This window comes from Budorcas taxicolor, chromosome 1 (assembly GCF_023091745.1).
Source record: "Budorcas taxicolor isolate Tak-1 chromosome 1, Takin1.1, whole genome shotgun sequence".
Lineage (NCBI taxonomy): Eukaryota > Metazoa > Chordata > Mammalia > Artiodactyla > Bovidae > Budorcas > Budorcas taxicolor.
In genome coordinates this window covers 147,136,075-147,157,971 of record NC_068910.1, presented here as the reverse complement: position 1 = coordinate 147,157,971, position 21,897 = coordinate 147,136,075, and the positions used below count along the sequence as shown (strand labels likewise).

Here is a 21,897-nt window from a genome sequence, read left to right as displayed (position 1 = left end):
CATGTGAAGAGTTGACTCATTGGAAAAGACTCGGATGCTGGGAGGGATTGGAGGTAGGAGGAGAAGGGGATGACAGGGGATGACAGAGGATGAGATGGCTGGATGGCATTACTGACTGAATGGACGTGAATCTGAGTGAACTCCGGGAGTTGGTGATGGACAGGGAGGCCTGGCGTGCTGCGATTCATGGGGTCGCAAAGAGTCAGACACGACTGAGCGACTGAGCTGAACTGATACTTACTTTCATGTAGAATACGTCTATCTTCATGGTTTCAAGTTGATAGTTCCAAAATATATTAATCATATGCAAATTCTCTTCTATTTCTATATCTGCCATATTAAGATTCAAACTTCACTCCCCTAAATCCTTTATCTCTACTGTCCCAACACCTATCTGAGTTTGGTTTCTAAAGAGGAAGCTATTTTCCCTCCTTGAAATAAAATTTTGAAGGTTTTCTCTATCCTTTGTAGCAGTTCTGCAATGAAATGCCAGAAGTGTTTCTCTGAAAATGCTGTTTAGTCAAATTGTTTTCTAGTCTCATTTTGGAGCATCTTCACTTCATGCTGAAATTTCTATGAGAGCCTCTTAACTCTCTTAACTGGTAACTTTTTTATTTTTTCAGAGTTAGACCATCCTTTATGGCACTGGCATCTCTTATCTCAACACCATATCATTTATTGAAGTACCTGTGACTCAGAGGTGAGCAGGTAACAGGTCCTCATAGTGCCGCAACCTGCTAGATCCGGATGGGTTGGGAGGGTGGGACTAATGAGCCAATCCCTTTTCTCCTGCCCCTGGGGCTGCAGTGGGACTCAGCAGGTGATGCAGGGAACTTCGGTGGCAAGAAGGGAGTGTGTTGGAAGGATACTGGCAGATTTCATGAAGCCTGAGGCTTGACCTCAGGAGAGTTTGGGAACCAAGTTCCTCTCCCCTGTTTTTGTGCACATGTGCGCTCTCTCTATCTGGCTATACGAGGAGTCTCTTATTTGCTTCTCTCTGCCTGTGTCCCCACTCCCTCGCTTCTCTCCACTCTCTCTACTTGATCACATGCCCAATAAAATTTGGCTATTTCAGCCTCAGTCTCTGAGGCCTCCAGGTGAAGGGCCAGTGGAGTCTTGAGAGAGGGGAACCAGTTGGTAATATCTGCTCCCCATGCTTTGGATCCTCAGGATCCAGGCCACCAAGGTGAGGGGGAATTTGGTGCAGTCATGGTCTCTGGGGTTGTGGGGAGGAGGGATCTCTAAGAAGGATGGTCAGAAGAAGTGATGGGTGATTTTAGTGCCCAGGAAAAGAGGAGCAGGTGAGGTCTGGCATTGAGAAAATCCTCCTCCGGAGTTCCGCATCCAGAACACCCTCTGCCGTTGGCTGTGCTCTGACAAGAGTCTGGGCCTCATTGGCTCTGGAATAGGAGGGCAGTGGCTGTAAGGAAAGAACTTCCTTACAAGAGAAAGCAAGAGATGCTGATGGGAACTGGGTGGTGGGACATTAGGAAACCTGCTGACATTCCGTATACCGAGGAAGGAGTATTAAGCAAAAGGACAGGAAAGCCCCACGGGAACTGAACAGAATGAGGGACAGAGGTTTTGGAGCCCTAAGGACCAGGGTTGAATTCTCACTTCTGTCATTTCTTAGGCAATGTGAACATTGAGTGAGGACTTCAGTCCCTCTCATACCAGTTTCCTCTTCCATAAATTGAGATAATAACACTTATCCTAAAGTGTTAGTCACTCAATCATGTCTGATTCTGCGACCCCATGGACTGTAGTAACCAGGCTCCTCTTCCCTTGGGATTTCCCAGGCTAGAATACTGGAGTGGGTTGCCATTTCCTTCTCCAGAGGATCTTCCCAACCCAGGATAGAACCTGGGTCTCCTGTATTGCCAGCAGATTCTTTAGCATCTGAGCCACCAGGGAAGGGTGTGTACTAAAATTAGAGATTAGGATTGCCCGATCATGGTGTTTTAGAAATTATACTCTAAAAACCAGGAGAGAGAAGGTGGGTGGGTCTCTGAGAAGTTGATGTGGGTCTTTCTGATTGCAAGGAAGATGTTTTGACAGTGCAGGCTTACTACACGAGGTCTACGGGCCATTTAGGGTTGCCCTGGTGGCTCAGATGGTAAAGAATACTCCTGCAATGTAGGAGATGTGGGTTTGATTCCTGGGTAGGGAAGATCCTCTGGAGAAGGAAATGGCTATCCACTCCAGTACTCTGGCCTGGAGAATTCCACGGGACAGAGGAGGCTGTCAGGCTATGGACATGACTGAATGACTTTCACTTTCACAGGCCTTTTAAGGCTTCCCTGGTGGCTCAGAGGTTAAAGCGTCTGCCTCCAACGTGGGAGACCCGGGTTCAATCCGTGGGTCGGGAAGATCCCCTGGAGAAGGAAATGGCAACCCACTCCAGTATTCTTGCCTGGAGGATCCCATGGACTGAGGAGCCTGGTGGGCTGCAGTCCACGAGGTCACAAAGAGTCGGACACTACTGAGTGACTTTACTTACTTACTTTAAGGACCTTACCATGATGTTTGAAACCTCAAATTAAATGACTGGCTCAAAACACAAAACAAAAACTCCACAACTGAAACTGACAAATATTGTCAACTGAAACTCAACTAACTCATAAATGATGCCAAAAATTATTCTTAAATACAAATTTTATGAGGGTTCACAGGCCATAGTATGTCAGCATCAGAGTGCATGGCTTTATATTTTGGCTTCCCCACTTACACGTGTGATTTTGAACAAGTCACTGAATCTTTCTGTGCCTGTTCCTTATCTGCAAAATGGGAATAATAACGGTGCTTACTTCAGAGAAGGAAAGAAATTGAAGTTGCTCAGTCATGTCTGACTCTTTGTGACCCCATGGACTATAGCCTACCAGGCTCCTCCATCCATGGGATTTTCCAGCCAAGAGTACTGGAGTGGTTGCCATTTCCTTCTCCAGGGGATCTTCCCAACCCAGGGATTGAACCCGGGTCTCCCGCATTGCACGAAGATGCTTTACTGTCTGAGCCACCAGGGAAGCGGCCGACTTCAGAGGGTGGCTGTAAATTACTTAGAATGTGCCTGGTACATATCAGGTCTGGCTATTAGTATATTTGCTGTAGGATGAGAGTGCATTTTTAAATGCTTGCTGTAATTAAGGTAGGGCCTCCAACATGTGGGACTGAACCTCAAAAAGCTCTTAAAACAGCCCTGGTCATGTTTGAGTGACTGTATTTTTTACAAAAATTAGTTGTAACCTAGCTTGTAAACCACAGATATGTCATTGTATCTTCATAAAGATTAATGGTTCTCTGCAGGGCACTACTGCTCCCTAAAGTATTTAGGAAATTTGTATTTTTTGGTCAAGACAAACAGGGGTTAAAGCTGGCATTTTGTTGGGCTGGCAAAAGATTTCTCTTGTGTCCCTCAGTTCGGTTCAGTTCAGTCGCTCAGTCGTGTCCGACTCTTTGTGATCCCATGAATCGCAGCACGCCAGGCCTCCCTGTCCATCACCAACTCCCGGAGTTCACTCAGATTCACGTCTATCGAGTCGGTGATGCCATCCAGCCAGCTCATCCTCTGTCGTCCCCTTCTCCTCCTGCCCCCAATCCCTCCCAGCATCAGAGTCTTTTCCAATGAGTCAACTCTTCGCATGAGGTGGCCAAAGTACTGGAGTTTCAGCTTTAGCATCATTCCTTCCAAAGAAATCCCAGGGCTGATCTTCAGAATGGACTGGTTGGATCTCCTTGCAGTCCAAGGGACTCTCAAGAGTCATCTCCAACACCACAGTTTAAAAGCATCAATTCGGACTTTTAAATAGAAGTAAAAAACTTGTTTATAATGATCCATTTCTATAATCTAACTGAACCTGGAATTACGTAGGTGAAAACCTGCTTATAATTATTTGAGCCCAGAAATAATTTCATTTTACAAATGAACACAAAGTGTTTACTTGTTTTGGGGGGTTAATTGGCAAGTTTTTGTTAAATACCAAATTTCCTGGGAAGCAACAACTGTAAATATCAAGGAAAGATTGTACTGTGTTTTATTTAATACTTTACTAAAGAGTTCACCATTTTAAGAAGTCACTGGTGGCAATCCTCTTGTATTATTGGAGTCACCAAATCTGTCTGCATTTTAACTGTCATTTTCATGGTGATTCTACATTTATATAGGAATATAGTGATGTAGTCTATATGACAAAATGTCATTTCTAAAGGAAAAGAGTCAACAATATTCAGTTGAATATTGAAGATTTGGTTTTATAGCTGCCCACAGTGAATCCTTGCCAACATGCAAACCCTGCAATTCTTTTCTAATAAACAGTGACCCCAGCAAGATAAAGTGAAGATTTTTACAAAGAAACATATTTGTAAACTTGATAGCATAGACTTCCCTGGTGGCTCGGATGGTAAATAATCCATCTTCAGTGCAGGAGACCCAGAATTGATCCCTGGATTGGGAAGATCCCCTGGAGAAGAGGATGGCTACCCACTCCAGTATTCTTACCTGGAGAATCCCCATGGACAGAAGAGCCTGGTGGGCTACAGTCCAAGGGGTTGCAAAGAGTCGGACCTGACTGAGTGACTAAGCATACAAAGGCTTGCAAAATAGGGTGAATAACATATTGTAGGAAAAAAACTCAAATTACCAGTGAATTATAGGTTGTATAAATCATGACAGGAAAAAAATCCAGCTGAAACGATATTTTTATTCCACTGAATTCTGATGATACTGTTCTAAGAAAAATCAAAGAGATGGTGAAATCTGCTGAACATCAGCTGTGTAATGAGATCAGGCTGGACATTTTTATTTCTGGTGGATGAGAGCCCCCTGGGGGATAAGAAAGCACTCTGCTCACATCGGTGAGGTTAAGGACTACAAAAAGCTGCTGCGGAAGTTTGTTTTCAAAATTACTGACAATTGACACAGAAGCGTTGAAACCCTTAAAGACTTCAATGCTTAAGGGTTGAAACCCTTAAAAATGATTTCATAGAAACAGTAATTCCCTTTTCTAATGCCATTGTATGTGCCACAGATTGAGCCTCAGCTATAATTTCTGGCAACGTAGGTTTGTGGGCCATTAAAAAAATTAGCAACAGATGTTTAGCACAATGCAAAGAAAACTGTATTTTTATATTCATTTTGGATTCCTTGCCATTTTTCATGATTTCACTGTTACTCTGATGCCGTCCCAAGGAGGCCACTTTTGAAGGCTAACTTCTCTAAGCTTGTGTTCTCTTCCAATTGAGCCTCTATTCTTCACCACCTGATGAAATGAAAGAATCCCAGGCCACAGTGAAATAAATGAAGTCCAAAAGTCGTGTGTAAATGTAGGACTGTGTTGCTTCCATGGTAATAAAAACTATTTTCTGGGAGGTCTCTATTATCAAAAAAAAATGGCACAAAGGTAATATATTGAAGCATGTTGTACACAACTATCCATATACCCAACTGAGTTCTGATTCAGGTATGTTCAACCTGTCCTCTGTTTCTCCCATGACCTCCCCTGCCCCTCAGCCTGGCCTGCACTTTCAAAAGCCTGCAACAGCATTGCCTGATCGTCCTGCAAACTCAGCCACACACACTGAGTCAAGCACCTTTCGTGTAATCACGGAGACTCAAGCAACCACACATCCTATCTCTCCATGTGTTTTTTTAACGTGTGTGTGTGTATGCTTGTGCACAGAGACAAAAATGATGACAAATGGCTAGCTTTTAGAGCACCATGAACTATTAATATACATGTCCACCGAGTTATCTATTTTTGAAAATTTATTTTATTGAAGTATATTTAATTTACAATGTTGAGTTAGCTTCTAGCATATGGATACGGATAATAGGCACAGTGCTCCTGTGCAGTCATGTTGGACTCTTTGAGACCCCATGGACTGTAGCCTGCCAGGCTCCTCTGTCCATGACATTTCCCAGGCAAGAATACTGGAGTGGGTTGCCATCTCCTCCTCCAGAGGATCTTCCCGACCCAGGGATCTTTCAGGCTTAGGAATCAAACCCACGTCTCCTGTGTCTCATGCACTGCAGGCAGATTTAGTGTATAGCAAAGTGATTAAGTTTTACATATATATATTATTTTTCATATTCTTTTCCATTATAGTTTATAACAGAATGTTGAATATAATTCCCTGTGCTACACAGTAGGAATGTTGTTTATCCATTCTATATATAATAGTTTGCATCTGCTAATCCCAAACTCCCAATCCATCCTTTCTCCACCTCCTCCTTCCTCCTTGGCAACCACAAGTCTGTTTTCTATGTCTGTCTGTTTCTGTTTCATAGATAAATTCACTTATGTCCTATTTTAGATTTCACATATAAGTAATATCATATGATATTTGTCTTTGTCTGACTTACTTCACTTAGTATGATAATCTCTAGGTCTATCCAGCTTGCTGCAAATGGCATTGCTTCATTCTTTCTATGGCTGAGTAATAGTCCATTATATGTACTGCATCTTCTTTATCCATTCATCTATCAGTGGATATTTAGGTTGCTTCCATGTCTTGGGTATTGTAAACAGGGCTGCTATGACCATCGGGGTGTATGTATCTTTTTGAATTATAACTTTGTCTGGATATATGCCTGGGAGAAGGATTGCTGGGTCATATGGCAATTCTATTTTTAGTTTTTTGAGGAACTTCTATATTGTTTTCCATAGTGGCTGCAGCAATTTACATTCCCACCTACAGTGTAGGAAGGCTCCCTTTTCTCCACACCTTCGCCAGCATTTACTATTTGTAGACTTTTAAATGATGGTCATTCTGACCAGTGTGATGTAGTATCCCATTATGGTTTTGATTTGCATTTCTCTAATAATTAGCAACATTGAATATCTTTTCACGTGCCTATCAGCCATCTCTATGTCTTCTACGGAAGAATGTTTATTCAGATCTTCTGTCCATTTTTAAAATTAGATTATTTTTTGTTATTGAGTTGTATGATTTTACATATTTTGGATATTAATACCTTATCAAATTTATGATTTGCAAATATTTTCTTCTATTCAGTTGGTTTCCTTTAACCAATCATTCTTCTGAAGTTGCAGAGCAGAAGAGTTGTGCTGTATTTAGTTTCAGGAATTTTTGTGTGTAGTATGACACTACTTGCTCATGTAAGTGACATCCTGTGTGAAGCCTGCATTTGCACACAGGATTTATATGCAGACAAAACAGTGTACCATGATTTACCTGTAGACAGAATCAAGTTCAGAAAATTACTATCAACTGTCAAACTCAATACCCTCTTTTTATAACAAATACTTTGTAAAGCCCCTGTATTATCTTGAACTGAAATTCATAGGTAATATAATTTATCTACATACATTATTGCAAAGACTAGGTAGGTAGATGACACTGTAATATCTGTCAATGCCTCCCAACCAAAGATCCTCAGGAACATACTTACAGTTGAATAAGTTAAACCTATTGCTCATTGCAAGTGAGAATACGCACCACAGAGAGGGGACTTGGAGGGTTTGTTTGTTTTATGACTTTTGGGAAGATTCATGAAAGTGGTGCTTTGCTTTGAATTGGGTGCTGTCAAGAAGAGGGAATTGTCCTATAGTTGGATATTTTCATAAATGTTGCCCAGAAGGAGGGCGTATTAGAGCTAAAGCTATCATTGTAAAACAGTAGTCACCCGTACTAGCCAACATAGGGAGATGTTTAGTCATTTCTCTGGTTTGGACCACATTCACATTTGTCTGTGTTCAGACATGATTACAGAGTGCTCTTGTTTTCATCTTGATCCATCAAGCTCTCCCAGTGGCCTGGTCTGATCCTGGTGATCTTTGAAATGGTTAATGTGCCACAGGAGAACACAATGCTGAGCACTGAGGGCCAGGCTGACTCCCAGGTGTCAGGGATGGCTTTTGTAATTTTCATGTCCTAACTGAAATTAAAAGGAGACATAAAAATGATCCATAATTAAGTAATTTAGATTTCCATATGTAAATGCTGTAGCCTAATTATACTAAAACACATAATAGAGTCAAATGATTGCACTCCCTTATATAAGTCAGTTTGGATTTAAAAGTAAGAACATTGGAAATGTTTTCTTACAATAAATGCAGAAGAATGAAAGAGTGGTTCCAGCTATCATCAGAATTTAAATTGGTGTTAAAATATACAATAACATACCGTAAGGTCATTTATATATGATAAGAGAAAGAAGGAACAATAGCCTTAATGGAAACAGCAATAACAAGCAAATTATAGGCTGTCAAAGAAGAAAGTATAAAGAAGAACAATATTTTCATGACACATTGGCCTTATTTATGAATAGTGAAGGAAAAAAACCCTTTCGTATGACATGGAGCAAAAGAGTGAAAAATATCTTAGAGTTCATATCTCCTGTATTGAAATTTCAATACTCACTCAATGCATGCACACTAGGAATTTAAAAGATCTTTAAGATCATAGAGCATATACAATAAACTGAAAGATAATGCATATTTTAATACAATGAGATTCTCTCCAGGCCTCTGACCAGCACTTGTTGCTAAACCTGAGTCTCAAACTGAGGCAGACTAAAAGGATAAACTCTAATCCTACAGGGTGGTGCTATGATTAAAGATGTCTGGTAGCTCATACAACTCAATAACCAAAAAACAAACAACCCAATCAAAGAATGGGCAAAAAGCCTAAATAGACATATAGATGGTCAACAACTAAATGAAAAGGTGCCCAATGTCATTAATCATCAGGGAAATGCCAATCAAAACTACAGTGAGATATTACTTCACACCTGTCAGAATGGCTGTCATCCAAAAAGACAAGAAGTAACAAGTGTTAGTGAGGATGTGCACAGACGGTGGGAATCTACGTTGGTGCAGCCACTGTGGAAACAGTATGGAGGTTCCGCAAAATGTTAAAAATAGAACCACTATGTGATTCAACAATTTGACTTCTGGGTATTTATCCAAAGGAAACAAAAATACTAATTAGAAAAGATATCTCTATCACCCCATGTTCACTGTGGCGTTATTTACAAAAGCCAAGATATGGAAGCAACCTAAATGTCTGTCAGTGGATGAATGGACAAAGAAAATGCTGTGTATAAACGTACAATGGAGTATCATTCAGCCATGAAAAAGAATGAAATCTTGTCATTTGCAACAACGTGGATGAACCTTGAGGACATTATGCTAAGTGGAATAAATCAGAGAAAGATCGGCACCATATAATCCCACTTATATGTGGACTCTAACAACAGACAACAGACAGAAACTGAACTCATGCATAGAGAGAGCAGATTGGGGGTCACCAGAGATGCAGGTGGGTGAAATGAAAGAAGGTTAAAAAGCATAAACTCCAAGCTATAAATAAATAAATCATGGGGTTTACAGCTAATACTAGTGTATCAGATATTTGAAAGTTGTTATGAGTGTGGACCTTACAAGCTTTCATCACAAGGAAGAAAAAAAAAGAAAGAAAAGAAGAGAGACATGCCTGGGAAGGACCTGTTTGGAGTCCCTTTAGTCTGCTGGTGCTCTAGTTTTGATCCTTTGTCAATTGTTCTGCGCTTCCTGTTAACTGGACATTTGGGGCACTATTGTCGGGTCATTAAGCCTTGTTATTTCTAACTTAGAACATTCCTGAGTCCCTATCATTTGCCTTTCAAACCCAATCTATTTCTTCTAACAGATTGTCACCACATCTGGCATCTCAACCATCTTGCCAGAAACTGTTGAATAAGGAATGAACCGAAGTGTTTTTATGACCTGAGGAATGAAACTGCCATCTTTTCTTACTTTTCAAATATTAGCGACTAAAAAAGAGGTTGGTGGGCACTTAGGAAATTCTCAGAAGCCCCAATGATGAAGATGAAAGATGTTTTACCAATGAAAATATGATTTCTCTGCTTAACGTAGGCTTTGTGTTTCCCAGTGGTATAGCTCTTCCTGACCCCAACCTCTCCCAATCAGCATGCTTTTGCACTTGCTGCCTCCCTTGGTGCACACTGGAGAGCAATTTGTCAAGGAATTTGCTTTTAACAGCGTGTAGGAGGAAGTGGGAGAATTCAATGGCACCCCACTCCAGTACTCTTGCCTGGAAAATCCCATGGACAGAGGAGCCTGGTAGGCTGCAGTCCATGGGGTCAGGAAGAGTCGCACACGACTGAGCGACTTCGCTTTCACTTTTCACTTTCACACATTGGAGAAGGAAATGGCAACCCACTCCAGTATTCCTGCCTGGAGAATCCCAGGGAAGGGGGAGCCTGGTGGGCTGCCGTCTATGGGGTCGCACAGAGTCGGACATGACTGAAGCGACTTAGCAGCAGCAGCAGCAGGAGGAGGTGGTGGTTCTAGATGCTTAGGGCTAAACCTCAACATATGAACTAATCAGGTCAATGCTACTTCCCACTCTAGATCTGAGAGCCCGGGAAACTTCGTTTTGTTCGCTGATTCTTCTCGAGTGCTTAGAAGGAGCTAGAGAAATACTGTACGCAGAAAATATTCTAAGAATCAGTCCACCCCTCCCTGATTCAGCCATCTCCCTCCTCATTTTCCCAGATTAGGCGTGTAAGCTCTGAGCACCTGGGGCCAGCCGGCCCTTGCCCGGCCCGCGTGGGAGAAGAGCGCTCGGCAGCTAGGGGGTCCCGGTTGGGCATCCACGCAGGACGCGGAAACCTTCTCAGCCGCGCAGTCTCTGCGTCCTGAATCTGTGTCTTGCCAGGCAGCTGACGGTACCAACGACCCGGGAGAGGCGGATACACGACCTCTTCCCTGCCCTCTCCCCGGCCCCGCGGCGGCGAGGTAGGTACTCCAGCGCGATGCTGCGCGGTCGTCCCTTGGGCGCCCCCTGGGATAGTCGCGCAAAGGCGTGGCGGCGACCCCGCAGCCTCTTATCTGACTAGAGGTGGTCTCGGGGCTGAGTTCCTGATCTCTGCCCCAGCCCCTAGAAGGGGAGAGGAAAGCACACAGGAGTGAGGGGCCCTAGCACCCTGGCCGAGAACCTCTTTAACAAGAGGGTAGCCGCGGAGCAGGCACAGCCCCACGGACAGCCTGGCAGAACTGGGCTCTGTGCATTCCTTACAGTTTACTAGGTAGCTCCGTGCACTTAGGGCAGTTTTAATTTTGGTTTCATTGGGAGCAAACAAACAATCAGAAGTACAAAGTGAGTGAAAATCAAGTGTCTGTTCCAATTCTGTCTCCCAGTACTCACGCTCCTAGCTCCTCTCCCAAGACATCAGGACAGGTCGATGGGCTAAGCAGTGAGGATGTTGCCACTCTGAGATTGGTTCTTGGGTTCTTGGGGAATGTGTACCTGGAGAGTGGGGTTGCCAGAGGAAGTTAAGGAACTGTTTTCAGGAGGGCAGAGGGCCTATGAGGGTGGGCAGGCAGCGCTGGGAGAAGGAGGGAAGGACATTTTTTCCTTGGTGAGGGGGGTTGGGTGACTTGGGTCACTGTCTTTAAAGAATTGCTAATTAGAGAGGAAAACCCTTTTGCCACCAAGGATGCCATTGCCAGTGAGGGGATGCCATACCCCAGAGAGGGGTAGAGAGAGAGAGAGGCTTGTGAGGATGGGGAGGGATACCTCAGCCAGGGTTGAAGAGGTGGGAGAACTTGAAATATCCTTCCCGTGGTCCCTTTTGTACCTGCAGTCTAGTGAAGAGCAAGGAAGTTTGACAGTAGGTGCTCCATAACGCGAGTGGCTTCCCAGGTGGTGCAGTGGTAAAGAATCCACCTGCCAATGCAGGAGACTCAAGAGACGTGGGTTCAGTTCCTGGGTTGGGAAGATACCCTGGAGAAGGAAATAGCAACTCACTTCAGTATTTTTGCCTGGAAAATTCCAGAGGACCCTGGCAGGCTATGGTCCCTGGGGTTGCAAAGAGTTGGACATGACTGAGTACAAGCAGAATGAACTGAGTGGTTAACTGTATACTGTTCAGTCATCAGACCAGAATAATGCCCACTGTGGCCCTTGAATTAACTCCCAGCCCCACCTCACCAAGATACTGGTAACACCCTCAGCTGGCGTGGCTTAGGGGGACATCTTTGTCCTAAGTGTGTGCATCTCTCCTCATTATTTCATCATCCAGTTTTATTTATTGATAAGTACCAACACCAGCACTTTGTTGATGCAGCTTGGGCAACACTATGGGGCAATGCAGGACCAGTTCCACTAGTAACTCGTAGAGTAAGTTCCCTCCCAATGTTGTTTCCTGGGGAGGAGAAGGAGGCACTGGGAACAAGAAGCAAACCTTTGTTTGCTACTCCTTTTATAAAGACAGCATCAATATTTGGTTTCTGTATTACAGCAAAGTCCTGGTTTTCCTCCCTCTTCCCTGGCTACTCTTTATTGGTCTGTCTCACGAGTGCCTGTCTTCTTTTTCTCAATGAGATAAGGTCCTCCGAGTCCTGTTCCAAGCCCTCTTCCCTGTACCCTCCCCTCGGGCGATCTCATCCATCCTCATCAATGGTTTAATGACTGTTTTTGATTTTCAGATTGCCCTCTCTACCCATCCCTTCCTCTTGAGCTCCAGGCACGTACATCCACCTGCTTCCAGGACAGCATCTTAATTTCATGTCTCCATCCAGAATTCATCTCTTCTTCCACAGCCCCCATCATGGATTTCATTTTCTCGGTGATTGCGTTTACTTTCTTCTTCAGCTATACAAGCTTTGGCTTGTCCCACCCCCCAGGCCCCTCCCCTCCCCTACTGATCTCCAGCCTTGATGTCCTGGTTGCTGCTACTGCTGTTAAGTCACTTCAGTCGTGTCCAACTGTGTGCGACCCCAGAGATGGAAGCCCACCAGGCTCCTCCGCCCATGGGATCTTCCAGGCAAGAGTACTGGAGTGGCGTGCCATTGCCTTCTCCGGATGTCCTGGTTGGGGAGGTCTAAATCAGCTCCCCAGTCCACACACTGTTCTTCTCATCCAGCCACCATCACTTGTTAGTCACCTAACTGGTCTCCCTGCTTCCAGGTTTGCCTTCCTCCAGGCCTCATCCACATGGAGCCTGAGTGATATTTCCAGAATGGAAATTGGATCACTACTGTCAGTTTTAGGATAAATGCTAAGTGCCTTCAAGTGGCCTAGAAAGATTCTGATACTTGTCTGCCTTTCTACTTTCCTGGCTTGTCTTGAAGCATCCTACTTTCATGCAATTTCTGCAGTGCTTACGCAATGACCTGGGGACTTTCCTATGGCCTTTTCTCTTTTCCTGACCAGTTTCCTCACTGCTCTTTCCCTTCCTCCAGGTTTCTTACTTCAGGCCCCTGTCTCCACACTGTTCTAGTAAGCTTTCCCAGATTCTCAAGTCTGGCTTAGTTGCCCTTCATCACGGTCCTTTACAGACTGCACTTACCTTGCTGTCTATTTGCCTTTCTTCTCCCACAGCCACAGTTGGCTTGAAGTCAGACACCTGGGCATCTGAGTCACTTCTTTATTCTCAGATCCTAGCATGGAGTCTGGCGTATAGTATATGCTCAATAAACATTAACAGCTTAAATGAATAAATGAAATAATTTAACATGTGCAAATAGATGAAAACCAATCAAAGGAGAACAAGCAAATGTGTTCTTTTCAGGCTTGCTGCCGCAAGGGAGTCAGCTGCCATTATTTGCTTTTTGGCAAAGACTCAGGTAGGCAGAGGAATGGGAAAGCATCATGGTGGGGAAAAAAACAGAAGCCTTCAGGGGATGCTTTGCTTGGAAGCTGTTGTCATAGGGAAGCTGTAGGCAGGCTAACTAGAAGTGGAGTCTCATGTGATTGCTTAGGGATGCATATTTGGCTTTTTCCAGCTGGTCCTAAGCTAGAAAGTGAAGTCACTCAGTTGTGTCCGACTCTTTGCGACCCCATGGACTGTATGTAGCCTATGAGGTTCCTCCATCCATGGAATTTTCCAGGCAAGATTACTGGAGTGGGTTGCCATTTTCTTCTCCAGGGGATCTTCCTGACCCAGAGATCAAACCCTGGTCTCCTGCATTGCAAGCAGTTGCTTTTACCATCTGAGCCACCAGGGAAGCTCCCTAAGCTAGAAACAGGGCAAAAATTAGGGAGTTCAGTTCAGTTCGGTTCAGTCGCTCAGTCGTGTCTGACTCTGCGACCCCATGAATCACAGCACGCCAGGCCTCCCTGTCCATCACCGACTCCCAGAGTTCACTCAGACTCACGTCCATCGAGTCAGTGGTGCCATCCAGCCATCTCATCCTCTGTCGTCCCCTTCTCCTCCTGCCCCCAATCCCTCCCAGCATCAGAGTCTTTTCCAGTGAGTCAACTCTTCGCATCAGGTGGCCAAAGTACTGGAGTTTCAGCTTTAGCATCATTCCTTCCACAGAAATAGCAGGGCTGATCTCCTTCAGAATGGACTGGTTGGATCTCCTTGCAGTCCAAGGGACTCTCAAGAGTCTTCTCCAACACCACAGTTCAAAAGCATCAATTCTTCAGTGCTCAGCCTTCTTCACAGTCCAACTCTCACATCCATACATGACTACTGGAAAAACCATAGCCTTGACTAGACGGACCTTAGTTGGCAAATTAATGTCTCTGCTTTTGAATATGCTATCTAGATTGGTCATAACTTTTCTTCCAAGGAGTAAATTAGGGAAGCTGTTAGTTATTGATCAGGTCCTGACCATTGTGTGTCAATTGTTACAGGGATTATTGTTTGGCTACCTGGACTGGTTGGTAGTGAGTGATAGCTGGCTAACTTTCTACAAGTCTGATTTGTAGATTGCAGACTGGCTTCCTGGGCTGGTTGCTGCAGATTGTGGGTCAGAGTTTTATTTTCAATATATGGTCTGGTCATTGCCTGTATGTGTATTCAGAATCTCTAACTAATACTTATTGAGTGTCTGCTGTATGGTATACACAACACTCTGTGTTAAGTGTTGTGTATGAAGAACCATGTTTATTTCCCAGAATACCTCTGTAGGTTAGATATTACCATGTCTGCTTAACCCTGATCACTTCTTCCTTTGAAGCTCATGCTAGTCACCTTTTCTATCTTCTGTACTTCCTTGATGCCTTACCACACTGCCCCCCTCCAAATTCACCAAGAACTGGGCTCCAGGTTCTTCTCACCAAGGTTGCCATCTTCCAGGCATGTCAGTATCCTTAGTTCTTCTCATAGTACTAGACTCCCAGTTCTGGACTTCCTTTTCTTCAGTGACCTTCCCCTGGTCATCAGGTACATAGGCAGTATCACCAGGAATGGCCTAGTCTCTGATGTTAAACCCTACCTTTTGCCCTCTTGTGCATGTCTGCTCAGTCACTTCAGTCTCGTCCGACTCTTTGCAAGTCTGTGGACTGTAGCCTACCCGGCTCTTCAGTCCATGGGATTCTCCAGGCAAGAATACGGGAGTGGGCTGCCATGCCCTCCTCCAGGAGATCTTTCTGATCCAGGGATCGAACTCTCGTCTCCTTCATTACAGGTGGATTCTTTACCTCTGAGCCTCCTGGGAAGCCCTCTATCCTCTTGCTGCTGCTGCTGCTGCTGCTGCTGCTGCTAAGTCGCTTCAGTCGTGTCCGACTCTTTGCAAGCCTGTGGACTGTAGCCCACCCGGCTCTTCAGTCCATGGGATTCTCCAGGCTACTCCCTACGGGAGTGGGCTGCCATGCCCTCCTCCAGGAGATCTTTCTGATCCAGGGATAGAACTCTCGCCTCCTGCATTACAGGTGGATTCTTTACCTCTGAGCCACCTGGGAAGCCCTCTACCCTCTTAAGGTAGTTGAAATAATATCCTACCCTTTTAAGCTCTGTGAGGCAGTAATTAATGCTGGGTAAGAGTATTATGGTAGATTTCCAAATACTTTAAACTATTTTTTGTTATTTTCTAAGATGTCTAAAATATATAACCTGAAAAGAAAAAAAAGCCTCTTTTTTTAATTTAAAAAATTTATTAAAAATTTTTTTAAATTTAAAAATCAGTGTCACCTACCTGCACACCCATCGCTCTATCATTCTCCTTCTGGAGGGTTCAGGGAAGGGAAGAAATCCACAGAACATTATATAGTTGTAGTCACACTGTAGTCAGACCCTATAATGATGGAGTTCATTTAAAATGAGGTTTGTTGCTGTTGTTTAGTCGCTAAGTCATGTCCAACTCTTTTGTGACCTCATGGACTATTGCCTGTCAGGCTCCTCTGTCCATGGGATTTCCCGGGAAAGAATACTGGAGTGGCTTGCCATTTCCTTCTCCAGGGGATCTTCCTGACCCAGGGATCGAACCTGGGTCTCCTGCATTACAGGCAGATTCCTTACTGTCTGAGCCATCAGGAAAACCCAAAATGAAGTTATTACTACTCTTTTGGAAGGTCTCCAACACATGACAAACATGTTGACTTAAATCATATTTGAGTGGTCCTGTTCTGTTATGTTGAGTACAATGACTAATTTTTTGTGTTAACTTGGCTGGGCCATGATACCCAGTTGTTTGATCAAACATCAGTCTAGATGTTGCTGTGCAGGTAATTTTTACAAATGTGATGAAGATTTAAATCAGTAGACTTAGGTAATGTGGTTTGGCCTCATTTCATCAGTTGAAAGCATTAAAAGAAGAGTCTGAGGTACCCTGAAGAAAACTAAATTTTGCCTCCAGGCCACCTTCAGATTCAAGATGGCAACATCAACTCAACTCTCCCCTGGGTCTCCAGCCTGCTGGCATGCCCTGAAGATTCTGGACTTGCCAGTCTTCACAATCTTATGAATCAGTTCCTTGAATTCTCTATCTGTCTGCATCCCATTGGTTCTGATTCCCTAGAGAGCCATGACTAATACTCTGGGCAAGGGCCAGATGTGCAGGACAGGAATTCTGCACACAGCACAAATGAGATAAGCAGAGCCCACATCTGTGTATTACCTCCCACCTCTGCCTCAGTGAAGAAAAGTGTTAGTGTTAGTCACTCATTCATGTCTAACTCTTGGCGACGCCATGGACTGTATGTAGCACACCAGGCTCTTCTGTCTATGAAATTTCCCAGGCAAGAATACTGGAGTGGGTTTCCATTCCCTTCTCCAGGGGAACCTCCCAACCCAGAAATTGAACCCACCTCTCCTGCATTGCAGGAGGATTCTTTTACCATCTGAGTCAACAGGGAAGCCATCAGTTTTCTGCACCTTTAATTCCTGCTCCTTGCATCAGGCCCAGCATCTGATAAGATATTTACATTTGTTGACTGAGAGATTCTAATTTGGAAGGTGGTTTTCAGCCAGTGTGTGATGTCATTAGCATTTTAAGCTTCTTATTTTCAAGCTAAAGGAAGAAGAGTCTTACCATTATCTTTGAATAAAGGATGCTCTACTAACAGGTGCAGAAGGCAATGGCAACCCACTCCAGTATTTTTGCCTGGGAAATTCCAAAGACAGAAGCGCCTGGTGGGCTACAGTTCATGGGGTCCCAAAAAGCTGGACGTGACTGAGGGACTAACTTTCACTCTTACTTTTCACTACTAACAGGAAGAGATGTGTTTATCATAAGTCATCCTGAAAGTAAATCTGTGCTGAGTTTTCAGGGAGGGGGCACAGCCACATTTTATGGAGGAAAAAAGAATAGAAAAATCTAACTTTTGCAGTTTCTCAGTGATAAGTGATCATATGAACACTTGCTATGGCCCCTCTCAAGACTTTATATGAGAAATATAAAGTGAGGGGCCTTGGGAATTCCTTGGTGGTCCAGTGGTTAGGACTCGGCACTATTACTGCTGGAGCCCACAGCCTGGGAACTGAGATCCCACAAACTGAGAGATGTGCCCCTCTCCAGAAAAAAAAAGAATAAAGAATGAAGTGAGGGGACCTGAAGTTTAAGGTTTACTAGCTTTGGGGTAAAGTTGACTCTGTTTCTGGGTTTTTAGGTGGGGACACAAGGAAGGATGTTGGCCTTTCCTTAGGTTGGGGAGGAAAGCTGAGGTTGGCCTGGTTCCAGCTGGGGGAAGTCATTTCTCTTTTCTAGACCTAGAGTGTTCCTTCCATCCAAGCTCTGCCCTGTGACTTGCCAGGCCCCTGTACCACTTCCGTTCCTTCCCTTGTTCCCCTTCTTTGCTTTAAGCCTTATCCCACTGTTTCCAGGGCTCGTCTCCACACTCATGCACCCTACTTCTTTAGGGAGTGTCCTGTGATGTTTTGGAGGACAATGTACAGCCCATCTTGCCCTCCATCTGCAAATGCATATTCCTCTCTGTGCTTCATAGAGCTTTTCTGTCTTTGAGGACAGCACCTCTGACTCTGTGGGTGTGGCAGAATTGCAGCTGCTTCATTGTGTGGGCACTTTTCTCTGTGGTCCTTTCTCCACCACTGCGGTCAGCATCTCCTCCCTTTTTCCTGCCTCTTCAGACTTCCAAATGCTGGCTTTATCATCTCACATAAGCAGAGAGGTGCTGTCAAGAGCAGTTTTCTAGTTGTACTCAGAGATAAGTATTTTTATATATTTGCTTTCATATATTTCACTGAGGATGTGAAGTTATTAACACCTCCTGCTTCTGGGAGGAGCTCAGTGAGTACAGTGGCTGAAAGTTCTGCAGGTTCCAGGAGCTGGCGTTCTCAGATTCCCTCTCACCTTGGAGTCCCTGCGTCTTCAGAACTGCTGAGGTCATTTGCGCCCCAAGTTTCATGGTGGTCCTTGTCTTCTGCTCCCATCAACTGAAACCTGGGCCTTTTCTTTGATCTCACCCCAGAATCACTCACACAGACATGTGTATGTGTATCATAGACTTTACTGAAAGACTCTACATAAGCAATGGAGTTTTATGTCATAGCAAAAACCAAACAACCTAAAATTATACAAATATAATCCTCATTTCTTACACCCACCTTTGGGAATCCCTCCCTCACTTTCTTCCTACCCAGACTTGAGCCCTGCTAACCTGATTGCTGCCCTATCCCCTCATCCCTCGTTCCCTCAGGCAGAAGTAGCCTCATCCACGTTAGATGAGAAAACAGTAACAATAAAACCAGTTCTTCTTCCTGCCCCACTTAGTATGAGTAATAGAGCAAAAACCACCACAATATTGTAATTAGCCTTCAATTAAAATAAGTGAATAATTAAAAAGAAAAAAGAAATAAAGAAGCAGAAACCCTCACCACGATGGGAAAACAGAGCTCTCTCCCTGGGACACATTTTACTACTTCAGCTCTAGGCCCATGCAGCACACACACCAAGCCAGCTCTGCCCCAGACATACAGAGCCCTGCCATGCCCCCAGACACCCTCCATTTTCTTCTATTTCCTCATTTCTTCTCTCCCTTTTGGATCCCAAAAGCTGTCAGAGGAAACCACTACCATTCTTGCTTCATGTGAATGCATGATAAGGATCCACACTGGCTTTGACAGGATAGGAGAGAGACAGGGCTGGAGAGAGGAGGGTGGTAGACAGAAGTGATCCTTGTTCATTTCAGAACAGGGAATGGGACCCCTGTGATGGAAAGCCACATTGCAGATCCCAGGATGTTCCTGCACGAGGCAAACAGTGGGCATCCTCATTACAAAGGGTGAAGTGCTGAGATAGATTCTGTACCTAGACACCCCCGTCTAGCTGTAGGGTCCCTGCCCTGAACTTCTCAGGCTCTTCACTGCCCTCACGTAGGGGGCACGGCTGGTACTCGGCACCTGGGGCCCTTTTCCAGGAGGAGAAGCGATGGTGCCAGAGGCTGCAGAGGCCATAGATGGCGGCCAGCATGACAGCCGCCAAGCCCAGGTGCCAGCAGAAGAAGGTGGTGACAAAGGCGAGGTCCACAGGGTTGTCCCCGCTCCAGGGCTGTCCGGAGGGAGGTGCATATATCAGGACGGTTAGATGCAGCAGCCAGTTGCTGAGCACCAGACCCATCCAGGTCTTGAGCACCCAGAGTGAGGGCTGGTCCGGGACCCAGACCTCGATGATGAGCACCAAGCCGAGCAGGAAGGCAGGCAGCATGAACAGGGCGTGCATGCGGCTCTCCAGGGTGCTCTTGTTCTCAATGTGGTTTATCATCAGCAGCACCAGCACGCAGAAGGCCAGCGCCTCTGCCGCTCGCTCCAGCTTCATGTTCTGCCGCGCCTGGCACGCCTGGCTCACGATGTCCACCACTCCGCTGAGGAGGAAGAACCCGTACATGGTGACGTGCTGCCAGGTGTCCTGGAACACAAACGGCCGCTTCGGGTCCTCCCAGTCCACCATCACCATCCGGTTTGCTCCCGGTGGGTAGAAGAGCTCGGGCAAGATAACGATCAGGGAGAAGACCACCTTCATCACTGCTTCCACAGAAACCAGCTGCCACCACCGGTGCCCTCGCTTGTCTCCCGGGGGCAGAGGGCGTTTGAGCAACCTCTGGCCCCGTAGCAGAGCCAAGGACACCAGCACGGAGAAGTAGAGCGCTACGATGAGGAACAGCAGCGCTGCAACCAGGTGTCCCCCGAGGGTCCCCATGGTCCGGTGTGTGCGGCAGCGCCACTGGCTGGAGAGCAGCAGCGACCTCACGGGAGCTTCTCGGGAGCAAGAGTGGCTGCTTTTGAGCGATGGGAGATTCTCCTGATCTGGCCGCACCTGTGCCTCCCACGCAGGGGAAGGTGCAGAAGCCTCTGAGTCACTCCCGGGTGGGAGCGGCTCTTTCGGAGGCGTGATGGTGTCTGTGCCTTGCGCCTCACTCTGTTCCTTCCTTAGATCCTAGGCCTGGGATTCCAACCTTTGCCCGGCACTGTTGGCCCTTTCTCTCACATTCTCCACCCCACCGCTTCACAAGGAGAGGGGAGGCAGACAGTTGGGTGTGCCAGCCAAGAGGGGTGGCGGCTGACTCCCTTTTACTGACTGTTTCTTGGTGCCAGGCATGTTACATATATATATTTTTTTTTCTCAGTTAAATCTGTCACCAATTCTGTGAGAAAGTTATTACCAAACAAATTTCACAGGTGACATGAAGGCTCAGAATTGGGGAAGGGACCCAGCAGCCAACACAGCAGAGTCAGGATGGGACTGGATCTACTCGTTTATCAGCATTGTGACTGAATCTCGGCTCCAACGTTTGCAACTCACAGAACGATAAGCAAGTTACTGTCTTCTGGAGCCTCAGTTTCTTGACCTGTAGAATGGGAATAATAATTCCTTTCTGGGTTTGTTGTGAGGATTAAATGCAGACATATGTCATTGTGCTTTGCTTTATTGAGGCAAGCCTATTGGTGTCATTTTTCCAACAACATTTGTTCCCTTCTTGCCTCTGTGTCACATTTGGGTTGTTTTCACAATATTTCAAAATTTTTGTTATTATTATGTCGTTATGATGGCCTGTGATCACTGATCTTTGATGTTGCTATTGTAATTGTTGTTTTAAAGTAATAAAATACTTTTTAACTAGGGTATGTATATTGCTTTTTTAGACACAATGTTATTGCGCACTTAATAGACCATAGTATATAGTGTAAATATAACTTTTTTTTTTACATGCACTGAGAAACAAACAAACAAACCAAAAACCCATGACATTTTATTTACTGTGATGATCTGGAACTAGACCTGCAATAACTCTGAGGTATCCATGTAGAACAATGTACGTAGAGTGATCTATAGTAAATACTCAAAAAAATAGACAGGATTATTAGTAACTTTACCAGAGTTATTCCTAATATTTCTTGCTAAATTCCCATGATGCTGAAGTTATTGGAGTATTTCTATGAATGATACCAAAGCAGGAATCATAAAGAAGAAAGTAAAAAATCTTAATTATTTTTAAAAATTTGAGGGTTTTTTAATAGAATTTCAACATCAGAATTAATAATTTATGTATTAAAATGACTGTTAAAAAAACAATTTTGAGAGAAAAACAAACTAAAATTTTTCTCTATATGTCGCAAAGTGTTAGTCTTCTTACAGTATAATAGGCTTTTATAAATCAAGAAGTTAAAAATGAATACCTTAATAGGAAAATGGGTGAAGGATATAAAGTGATTATTCATCTAAGAAAAACTATAAATTAACAAAAACT

At 44.6% G+C, this 21,897-nt stretch overlaps 1 protein-coding gene across 1 annotated transcript; it reads right to left on the bottom strand.

Annotated features, from left to right (window-relative positions):
* Window positions 1-19,460: 19,460 nt before the first annotated feature.
* Window positions 19,461-20,348, bottom strand: LOC128057537 (transmembrane epididymal protein 1A-like). The gene has a single exon (XM_052649987.1). The coding sequence runs from the start codon at window positions 20,346-20,348 to the stop codon at window positions 19,461-19,463; it is 888 nt and encodes a 295-aa protein (XP_052505947.1).
* Between the last annotated feature and the right edge of the window lie 1,549 nt (window positions 20,349-21,897).

Excerpts from the sequence above, each read along its gene's own strand:
- LOC128057537 (XM_052649987.1), bottom strand. The coding sequence starts at position 20,348 with ATGGGGACCCTCGGGGGACACCTGGTTGCAGCGCTGCTGTTCCTCATC.